This window comes from Aulonocara sp. 'chitande type north' Nkhata Bay, linkage group LG5, assembly GCF_057382095.1.
Source record: "Aulonocara sp. 'chitande type north' Nkhata Bay isolate Kocher_YH1m ecotype deep benthic linkage group LG5, A_spYH_male_GT1.1, whole genome shotgun sequence".
Taxonomy (NCBI): Eukaryota; Metazoa; Chordata; class Actinopteri; order Cichliformes; family Cichlidae; genus Aulonocara; species Aulonocara sp. 'chitande type north' Nkhata Bay.
In genome coordinates, this window is record NC_141348.1 from 26300476 (window position 1) to 26311942 (window position 11467).

General features: G+C 45.5%; 1 protein-coding gene across 1 annotated transcript; it reads left to right on the plus strand.

Annotated features, from left to right (window-relative positions):
• Positions 1-8393: 8393 nt before the first annotated feature.
• ppil1 (peptidylprolyl isomerase (cyclophilin)-like 1) lies at positions 8394-11451 on the plus strand. Its single transcript, XM_086292575.1, has 4 exons — positions 8394-8640; positions 8859-9013; positions 10781-10849; positions 11170-11451. Exons 1-4 carry the CDS (start codon positions 8585-8587, stop codon positions 11388-11390), a joined length of 501 nt encoding a protein of 166 aa, XP_086148701.1. The 5' UTR covers positions 8394-8584; the 3' UTR covers positions 11391-11451.
• The last annotated feature ends 16 nt before the right edge of the window (positions 11452-11467 follow it).

Here is an 11467-nt window from a genome sequence, read left to right on the forward strand (position 1 = left end):
ACTTTAGTGATGTGGTATCTTTAACAGGACTGGTTTTCTCAATTTCAGATTAATTGATGGATATGTATTCTATTGTGATAATAAAGTTAAACTCAACCATTTGTCACCATATCTGCAGGAGTTGATTTTGATGAGGTTAATGTTAAAAGGTTCCTGTTCTTCTTACTGTGACACATGCTGAGCAAACACAACAAAAATAAAAAACTTTTTATTTACTTTTAACTTTTTGGATAAACTAAATTGTCTATGTTTAGGAAACGAAATATATGACTTTGATTTTTCAGCTGTTAATGTTTTCTATTTCATGTATCACTTTATATCTATGTTTTCTTCTACTTCCCTCCTAACTTGTCCTAGTATTATGTTGCCTCCAAGTATCTAGTAACTAAATTACTCGTATTCATTTCCATCATTTCTTCTCATCAAGGACTATTTATGAGCATCTCACTATTTCAAAGTCACAGCAGGGGGCACCTCAGGATCTTTGATACCTCTCTCTGAGTGGAGACTGATACTTTCTTCCTTCGCTGCCAGTGTTGGCTCTTCAGCTTTCCCACAAGTGCTTTGCTCCTTTTGGCAAATTCTCTTTGATTAAGCAGTGAAACAAGTATTCAGAAAATAAAAGTTTTGATACCACAAAGTTAAAATATTCCTTTACAAATAAAAATCCTGCATGCATAATTTAAATTCAGTTCAATTGTATTTATATAGCGCTAAATGAAAACAACAGTCACCTCAAGGTGACTGTTGTATCGATTTTGTCACGGCTGGCGGAGGGAGCCGTGTGGTGTGGAGGAAAAGGAGGACCCAAGATGCAGCAAACTGATGATACGAGTGATGTTTTATTTACAAAGGTGGTGGTGACAAAAACAGGCAACGAGGTATGAGTACTTTACAAATGGAAACCTAAACTGGGAGAAACTAAATAGCAAACCTGAGACCGTACAAAGGGGGTGCGGGGCAGAGGGACGCAGAGACAGGACACCATGGAATGCAGAGATACGCAGAAATACACGGATGAGTGCAGACGAGCCGACAACAGGCAGGAGAACACACACCAGTAATCAGGGGATGAGGGACAGGAGGGCAACACAGCTGGGAGAAATCAGAACTGACGGGACAGGGGAAATGTAAACTGAACACACTCACATCAGACAGACCTTCACAATAAAACAGGAAACTCAGACACGGGGAACCAAACAAGACACAGATCTAAACAGACAGCTTCACAAACAGATGGGGTGACACCATAGACAGACAGATCCAGATGCAGACTCAGAGGCAGACCGAATATAACACAGAACTAAAACAATCATCATCATGAAAATGATAACAAACTAAAAGCGCTGGGTCACCGACCCAGGACCATGACAGTACCCCCCCCGCAAGGGCTGGCCCCAGACAGCCCAAAACAAAAACAGACGACCAACCCAGGGCGGGCGGCGGGGGACCAGGACGGAGGGACCAACACCAAACAAAAAAAACTCCAGTGACCCAAAAGAATTGACCAAACACAACACACACTGGAGTCCCCGAACAGGGTCCCAAAATATAGTTCAGGAGGCCGGCCCGGAGGCTGACAACTCAGGAGCCTAGAATAGTTCATCTCCGGGGGCCGACCATGCGGAAGGCAGTGGCGGCGACGGGGAAACCGTTCAGGCGGCCGACCGTGCGGACAGCAACGGCGGCGACGGGGAAACAGTTCAGGGGGCCGACCGTGCGGACGGCAACGGCGGCGCAAATGCAGTTCAGGGGGCCGACCGTGCGGACGGCAACGGCGGCGTGTAGGAGGTCGTCCACGCAGCAGGCGGGGGTGGCAACAGAAGTCCGGAGGGCGGCCACGGTGGTGATGATGCCCAACAAGCGGCCTGGCAGACGACCGACGATGTGAAGGTGGTAGTAGGGGACCCGAAGGCTGCGTGGCCCCTGCAGCCCCAGGCGAAGCGGAGGTTGGACCAGACGAGGCTGAAGCCGATGCGGAGGCTGGTCCAGGCGAGGCTGAAGCCGATGCGGAGGCTGGTCCAGGCGACGGCGTAGGTGAAGCAGTAGCTGGACCAGGCGATGCTGATGAGGATGCTGATGCTGGACCAGGCGATGCTGATGCTGGACCAGGCGATGCTGATGCTGGACCAGGCGATGCTGATGCTGGACCAGGCGATGCTGATGCTGGACCAGGCAAGACTGAGGTTGAAGCGGAGGCCGGACCAGGCGAGACTGAGGTTGAAGCGGAGGCCGGACCAGGCGAGACTGAGGTGGAGGCTGGACCAGGCGAGGATGAAGACACGGAGGCCGGACCAGGCGTGGATGACGGCAGTGGGACGGCTGCAAAACCTGACGGCAGCGATGCTGCAGGAGGTGATGTGGAGATGTGCTGGCTGGGTCCTCCAGGACCGTCAGCAGGTGTGAGGATGTGCTGGCTGGATCCTCCAGGACCGTCAGCAGGTGTGAGGATGTGCTGGGTGGGCTCCTCGGGCCCTCCAGCAGACGGCACTTGAGGCTGGCTGGGTTCTCCTAAACCCCCAGCAGAAGACACTTGAGGCTGGCTGGGTTCTCCAGAACCCCCAGCAGACGAAACTTGAGGCTGGACGGGCTCCTCGGGCCCCCAGCTGACGAGGAAGCGGAAGGAGGCTGGACGGGCTCCTCGGGCCCTCCAGCTGACGAGGAGGCGGGAGGCTGGACGGGCTCCTCGGGCCCTCCAGCTGACGAGGCGGGAGGCTGGACGGGCTCCTCGGGCCCTCCAGCTGACGAGGCGGGAGGCTGGACGGGCTCCTCGGGCCCTCCAGCGAGAACAGTCTCAGGACCAGTGGGCACAGGGGCCCCTGGAACACACGGGACAAAACCAGCAGGCACACGGGCCTCTGGCAGGAACGCAACAGAACCAGCAGGCGCACGGGCCTCTGGCAGGAACAGGTCAGAACCAGCAGGCGCACGGGCCTCTGGCAGGAACAGGTCAGAACCAGCAGGCGCACGGGCCTCTGGCGAACACAAAGCGGACTGCGGCTGCACAGAGCAGTGACTCAGCTCAGGCAGCGACAGCCGGATGCAGTCCTCAGCTGGCTTCTTGACCTCCAGGGGTCCAGAGTCGGCTGGGGGCTGGAACCCAGCCTCTGGGGGCTGGAACCCAGCCTCTGGGGAGGCCCTGGAGTGCGTCACAGTCTCTGTACTGGCCAGCTGTTGGGGACTGATTACTGCGTTATGTGGCGTGTCTCTCTGCTGGACATGAACAGGTGAAAAACAGTGCTTTTTGGGTTGGATGGACTCTACCAACTGAGCTATTGACTGGGCTATGGACTGTAACATAGTGTCTAATGAATCTGACTGTGACTGTAACTGGGCTATGGGTAGTGAGGCTGAATGTGATGGAGGTGGCGACTGAGCGGCTAACTGAGCTAGTGGCTGCTGGGCAGCTAACTGAGCTACCGGCGGGGCAGCTGACTCAAAAAACACAGCCCCGGAACAAACAGTCACACAGTCCAAAACAGAAAAAGGGTCCTTCTCACTCACCACAGCCGGCAGTTCCGAAGTCCTAATCTCCAGCTGTGGGGTGACGCGCCGACGGCGCGATCGTCGCTTCCTCCCGGGCAAAACCTCCGGCGGGCCGGGCAAAACCTCCGGCGGGCCGGGCAAAACCTCCGGCGGGCCGGGCAAAACCTCCGGCGGGCCGGGCAAAACCTTCACCGCCGGGCTGGGTTGGGAAGCGGTAGCGGCTGGAGGGCGAAGGTGCAGCTCATGAAGGAGGAAGTCTTGTGCTAGCGGGTGAAGCGAGTCCAGCAGCCAGGAGTGGGCAGAGATTAGCTGCTGTATCCTGGCTTCTACCGCGCGGTGAAACCCTTCCCCCTCGTGCTCGAGCCACAAGTTGACCAACCTTGAAACAGTGTCAATTAATTCCTCCCAAAACTCCTGGGAAGGTGCGGATGCTGCTGGGTCCATGTTGGTCGGCTCGTACTGTCACGGCTGGCGGAGGGAGCCGTGTGGTGTGGAGGAAAAGGAGGACCCAAGATGCAGCAAACTGATGATACGAGTGATGTTTTATTTACAAAGGTGGTGGTGACAAAAACAGGCAACGAGGTATGAGTACTTTACAAATGGAAACCTAAACTGGGAGAAACTAAATAGCAAACCTGAGACCGTACAAAGGGGGTGCGGGGCAGAGGGACGCAGAGACAGGACACCATGGAATGCAGCGATACGCAGAAATACACGGATGAGTGCAGACAAGCCGACAACAGGCAGGAGAACACACAGGGCTTAAATACACACCAGTAATCAGGGGATGAGGGACAGGAGGGCAACACAGCTGGGAGAAATCAGAACTGACGGGACAGGGGAAATGTAAACTGAACACACTCACATCAGACAGACCTTCACAATAAAACAGGAAACTCAGACACGGGGAACCAAACAAGACACAGATCTAAACAGACAGCTTCACAAACAGATGGGGTGACACCATAGACAGACAGATCCAGACGCAGACTCAGAGGCAGACCGAATATAACACAGAACTAAAACAATCATCATCATGAAAATGATAACAAACTAAAAGCGCTGGGTCACCGACCCAGGACCATGACAGATTTGATGCGTAGTTAATGCTTAGTTAACAAAAAGAACAATTAGAACTCTTAATATTAACAATATCAAATAGAAATCAAAAACATAGTATGTATCATATGAAAAACAAGTACAGTGTGGTGCAAAAGTCTTGAGCTGCTCGTCATCTCTTTATGTTTTGCTAGGGCATTGGTAATAGGTGTAGCAGTTAATTAAAACATGCGAACATGTGAGGCAAAAACAGGGTTTGAGCTTGAAAATCAATATTTTCAGCTTTATTCTTCAACACGGTCTGAATTCTCTTAGGCAGACCTTCTTATAATTTCTTTAAGTAGTCTTTAGGAATAGTTCTCCAGGCTTCTTGAAAGACATTCAAAGCTCTTCTTTGAATGTTGGCTGCCTTTTGTTCTGTTATCTGTCAACATGATCCCACGCTGCTTCAATATTGTTGAAGTCCAGGCTCTGGGGTGGTCAACTGCCAGATGGAGACGTGTGATTCGTCACTCCAGAGACCACATCTCCACTGCTCTAGAGTGCAGAGACATTCCCTCTTGTCCCACTTTGTTATAATACCACTAACAGCTGATTGTAGAATATTTAGTAATGAGGAAATTTCACGACTGGACTTGTTGAATTTTGCTTTCTACCAGAAAATCTTGAAAGAGAATGTCTATCAATTCATCCCCTGAAGCTCAAGTGCAGTTTGGCTATGCAAGCCCACATGTGAATGCCTTAAAAAAATGAATATTTTGGAGTGTCTTAGTCAAATTCTTTACTTAAATCAGGGTGAGATGCATCGTCTGGACCTTAAACGGGACTGTTCATGCTCAAAAGGAGAAGAGTGGGTCAATATTCCTTCGCAGTCATGTAAAAGCTTGATTGGAGTTCTTGCTGCCAAACCTTTAAAAAAAATCTTTTCTGTACATATTTGTGAACATATCTGTTCACAAATATGATATGTTCACAAATATGATATGTTCACATATCTGGGTCGATTCCAAAAGTTAATCTTTCTGATTAATTGAAACTCAGGTAAAATTTTTAATACAAATTGGTCCATAACTTTTTTCAGCAATCCTTTGTAACTAACAAACCAAGAAACAAGCAAGCAGACAAAGTGAACCAATCACATGACTACTTCAGTGGAGGTAATAAGTTTGAGAGCTAATAGATATTTGTGACCACTGACGAAAACTGGCATAACTTGAAGGAGCCAATAGCATTAACACTGAAGGATGTTGTGGGTCCAAAGACGTCCAGTTGTGAGAACTGTTTCTTTGGAGAGACTTTAAAGATGGGAAGGAGAAGACACACAGGGAACAATGGCCAGACATGAGAAGCAAACATAAGATGCACTGAGAGTATTTTTAAGTAAAGTGGGCCAGTTGACTGGAGGAAGTAAAGCAGTGGAGCTTACTCCTTTATAAGGGTTTCACTCACTCCAAGGTGATGTTTGACAGTGTGCACAGGCCTTGACTTGGTCAGTAAAGGCCTTTTACTACTGAAAAAAAGCTATGTGAAGGGTGTACTGAAGTGCCAGGATAACACCCTATAATATACTTGACATATTCATACCAGCAATAATTGTTTCTGAACTGGAGATAAATGTTTTCCTGTATTGGATATCGGTACATTGATAATAAGTTTACCTCTTTCCATCAGTCCCACATTAGATACCACTTTCCTTTGCCCCATTTTCTTTACTTCCCTCAAGTCAGTATATCCTACCTGTCACCATTTACTTCTGGAGAGGTTTTATAGCTCTGGCGACCTCTAAAGCAGGAGACACAGAGAATGTGCTGTGGATGTTTCACAGGTAAAGGGAATATCTTTGAATGACACTGTTGTAGAGCGGTTAGATATGTAAACCAGACTGGACATGTTCTCTGATTCACAAGAAGCACATCGAGATAAAGGGTAAGTCACATGGAAAGCAAAGCTAGCTACACTAGAGAGCCTGAACAATACTCCAATTGACAAAAGATCTGATGGAGAGCGAGTAAAAGAGTTCATCCTTAAATAGTCCAAGTGAGTGAACAGTGAGTTACAATCAGATGTGCCAGCCAGGGAACCAGGGGAAACCTGCAGGTAGTGACACCTCTAGGGAACACAGGAAATTAATGAGAGATAGAGGAGGCAGAGAGAGAGAGAGCCATGGAAGGGGGGAAACAGATGGAAAAGATGGGCAAGCAGATACCATGACAACTTCTCTCACAGCCACATTCGAAGTATTTGAACTCTTGCTCTTTAGCACTGCTTTTATGGTGCCAGTAAATACCAGTCATCACAGAGAGGCTTGGGTGGAAGAACTGGGCAGTCCAGTATCAAATGAACGGTGGGAAGAAGGCCAATGAAGCTTGTTTGAAACCCAACCACAATTCATGAATTATGGTGCTATGTTGACATTTCTCTGTGCAAGTAGTAACTTTTCTCCCTTTGTTTGTGTTCGTGACCTTCCTGGTGGAGCAGGCAGCCTAACTTTTATGATTATTTTGTATTTTCTCCTGTTGAGGAGCAGTTTTAGACAGGGTCAACAAGGGGTGCTAGAATCACCCAGTGACCATCATCAACAAGCCTGGGATGAATGGGAGAGTAAACTCAAAGCTGGTTAAGGAAGACCTTCAATTCAAATCCTGCTTTGACATCATGAACCAGAACATGTATTACAATGCTTTTAAGAATACTTCCAGAAATAAAAATGCACCGAAGGACATAAGATGTTGATTCAGAGGCAGAGATTTCTTCAGAAAAGAGGCAGGACAGACTGTCCACACGTCTGTCCATGTGTCTGTCCTCTCACCTCCATAAAGCTTAAAAAGCTTAAACGGGAGAGATGATGGGATCAAATCTGAGTTTAAAAGACAACATTTTATTAAAGTGAAACAAGTGATAACTACAAATGCAGAGTAATGTCAGTATAATTTTTGGACAATGATGTAATTTGGTACTTTTTATCTATCAAGACATTTAAGTTAAATTAATATGACATATACGACAAATAAAATCTTTTCAGCTTCAACCGAAGTCATTAAACAAAAATCTGGGATTCATATGTAAGCAGCTTATGCTGTAGCTGAACAGTGTAGACTTGCTGTAGGCATGCTGTGCTAGACAGACGTGACGTCTGTCTAGCACCTGCAGCTCACTTCTCATGTTGCCACTACATTTTCCAGCTGCTTATTTAGCATTAGGAGCTGTAAGCTGCAAACTAGGAGAGTGGGTCCAGCAGATTCCAGGCGCAACATCAGAGGTCTCTGTCCAGTTAAGATACTACGTAGCAATACACACACACACACACACACACACACACACACACACACACACCCTCTCCCCCAGTTTTTAAATGATGTCTTTGTTCTTTTCCCTTTTCAGGCTCGGTTGGATCAGCACCCCTTGAGGCTGGCTCTGCGTCTCTTCTTACAATCTTACCAGGGATCCTTCAGTTGCATAAGATACATGTGTTACTGCACCTTGGAAGCACTTTATTAGTAATGACATAAACTACTGCTGCGATTATTACTACTACAGGGGATGATAATGATATGAATTTCTTTTGCTAAATGTATTTACTATATCATACATATTTAGAAATCTCTTTAACTACATTATCAAGACAAAATGTATTTCCAGATAACCAAACTTTAAGACAGGGTCCTTTTTCTTTCTTACAAAGTAAAGCGTAAATGACAGTGAAATGTGGTTTGTAATGTAGTTTTTCAGTTTATTCTTAGTAACAACACTGTTAAAAAGTCGTCTGTTAATCTGAACTTCTGAGAAGCTGATGCTGGTAAAGAATGCTAAACGTAAGCAACACAATAAAAAAAAGGGGTGGTATCATTTAGTTCGTCCAGCAGATGGCAGCCTTTCTCTAACATTCAAAGGAAATGCTCGGCAAACCACAGAAGAAGAAACTCCTTTTGAAATGTGTTGAATGAATTCACTGGGCTAAGAAATTCCTGGCTACTTATTAGAACTTAAGTTTAACGAAACATTTTTTCACAACTGTTGTAGCTTACGGTTTGAGGTGATAATGTCGGGGATTCCTCCGGACACATGGCAGCCTCCCACAGTGGCTTTGGAGACGACGTAAGTCCCCAATGAAACACTGGATGCTAACTCAGCTAGCTTTGAGGAACCTGAAGTGTTGGTGTCTGTTGCGTTAATAAATTTTGCATATTTTATTTTTTCACAATCTTTTTAACAAACCCCATGAAGCATAGCACGTTTCCGCTAAAAACTAGTTTAAGAGACAGCCTTTGTTATTCAGAGCCGCTAAAGACATGCTAACTGGCCGTGCGTTGCAGGATGGGGACTGTTGTGGTGGAGCTGTACTGGAACCATGCACCAAAGACCTGCAAGAACTTCGCAGAGCTGTCCAGAAGAGGCTACTACAACAACACCAAGTTTCACCGGATCATCAAAGACTTCATGGTGCAGGGAGGAGATCCCACAGGAACAGGTGGGTTCGTCACAGATAAGTGTTTGAATACCACTGTCCACATGTTAGGGTAACAGGTTCATGATTTGAGTAGGCTAAATGCTACTTAAGGGTGTCTAGATTACTAAACATGTCAGTCACTTTAACATGAAGCTAAGTAAATGTAGATGCCTTTCGTATTGTTCCAATTTACAATGTGTTGTGTTTTTTCCCCTCCCCTAATACACTGACATGACTGTTTTATGACTGTGCACAAAGCAAACTCCATAAATGAAGTTTTGGTGTTGATGCTGCCCAATATTACATTCCCGCTCATTTGGCTGTAAACCAGCCAGGTTCCAAAATTCTTATATGGAATCATGAGGGCTGTTGAAGCAGCATATTAATGCTCGTAGTTTTATAATCAGTCAGAACTCTTAATATAGATCCAGTGTTCAGGTGATTCACATGACTTTTAACCAGATGCTTTGTTTGTTAATACAGAACTTCATTAAACGGTGTGTTTGCATATGCAAATAATATTTACAGATGCTTATAATACTGTATATTTTACAGTTCTTTTTCTTTGCCATCAAAAGCATGTCTGTATTTTTCCAAGAAAAATATGTAATTTTCTTAATATTGAATCCTCTTTTATACATAGTAATCAGCCACTTTATTAGGCACACCTTGCTAATACTTGGTTGGAGCCCCTTTTGCCTAAAGAACTGCCTTAATTCTTCATGGCACACGTTGAACAAGATGTTGGAAACATTCAGCTTTGTCCGCTGGACATCTACTATTGAAGCTCAACTTTCATCAATGATGCTGTATTTCAGGGGTCTCAAACTTGAATGAGCTGTGGGCCACTGCAGGCACGGTCATCTCATGTGAGGGCCACTTTAGTGTTGAAGTAGTACAAAAAAACAAACAAACAAGAAAAACCCACAAGTATTTCTGAAACTATAGTGTGTGTGTGTGTGTGTGTGTGTGTGTGTGTGGGGGGGGGTTGTTTTGTTAATTTCAAATATTGTATAACAAGGTGCTGTATTTGAGCACAGTGATCTCGTTGTAATGTAAATCAAGCCAATTTCAGGCTATCTGAGTTTTGTGATAAGGTGCATTATCCTACTGGAAGCAGCCATCAGAATATGGGTAACACTGTGGCTATAAAGCGATGGGCATGGTCAGCAATAATAGTCAGGCAGGCTTTGACTGTTGAAAGATGTTCACCTGGTACTAAGGGGCCCAACGTGTGCCAACAAAATATCTCCCACACCATTAACACCAGCTGTGTGAATTGTAGCCTCAGTTTCATGTTTTTAACTAACAGGAGTGGCACGCAGTGTGATCTGCTGTATCCCGTCTGCTTCACGCTTCAATACGCTGTGTTCTGCATACCTTGGTTGTTGTTATTTGAATTACTGTTGGCTTCATATCACTTAAAGAGGTCTGTCCGTTCTTATCTGACCTCTGGCATCAACGAGGCATTTTTGCCCAGAGAATTTTCTCTTTTACAGACTGTAAACCCTGGAGATGGTTGCGTGATCAGCAATTTTGAAGTACTCCTGCTAAGTTCAAAGTCACTTAAATCACCTTTCTTCTGCATTCTGATGCTCAGTTTAAACTTTATTGTCGTCTTGAACACGTCTACAGTTACTGCTATGTGATTAGGTTTTTAGATTAATGAGTAGTTATATGTATACCTAATAAAGTGGCCCTGTCACTACTGTCTGATTAATTTCACATGTTCATGGTCTTCAGAAAACTCATCCAATGCGCCACTTGTAATGTTTGTTTTCCAAACAGGTCGAGGTGGTGCCTCCATTTTTGGCAAACAGTTTGAGGATGAACTACGCCCAGAACTAAAATTCACAGGTAATGCACGTAGAAGAAGCTTTTATAGGCTTATAAAGACAGGCTCTGGAGCAAATCCTTCAAATCATTTGTGTGTGTCAGTACTGATGTCTTAATCTGGTATTTGTATGCACATGTTCACATATGGACGCTTTATTTTTAGATTCAAATCTTCAGTAGAGTTCATGTATACCAATAACTTGTAAAGGTTTCTGGTGTTTTTGAAACATTTCTTTAGTTCACAGCTGAATAAACTGAGTCCAGTGATCCCGATAAATACCTGTGTGATAACTGATAGTGAGGACATTTATAATTTCTCATTATGTCTCTGTGCCTGTTAGGTGCTGGTATTCTAGCGATGGCCAACGCGGGGCCGGACACCAATGGCAGTCAGTTCTTCCTCACCCTCGCACCCACTCAGTGGTTAGATGGAAAGCACAGTATTTTTGGAAGAGTGTGTCAGGGAATGGGAGTGCTGAACCGGATTGGGATGGTGGAGACGAACAGCCAAGATCGTCCAGCTGATGATATCAAAATTCTCAGAGCAAATGTATCCAGTTAAATGAAACTTTTGTTTGTTTGGTTGCTTTTTTTAAATAAATATCTTTTTAATGTAAGTAAAATGTGTTTTCTTCAGCT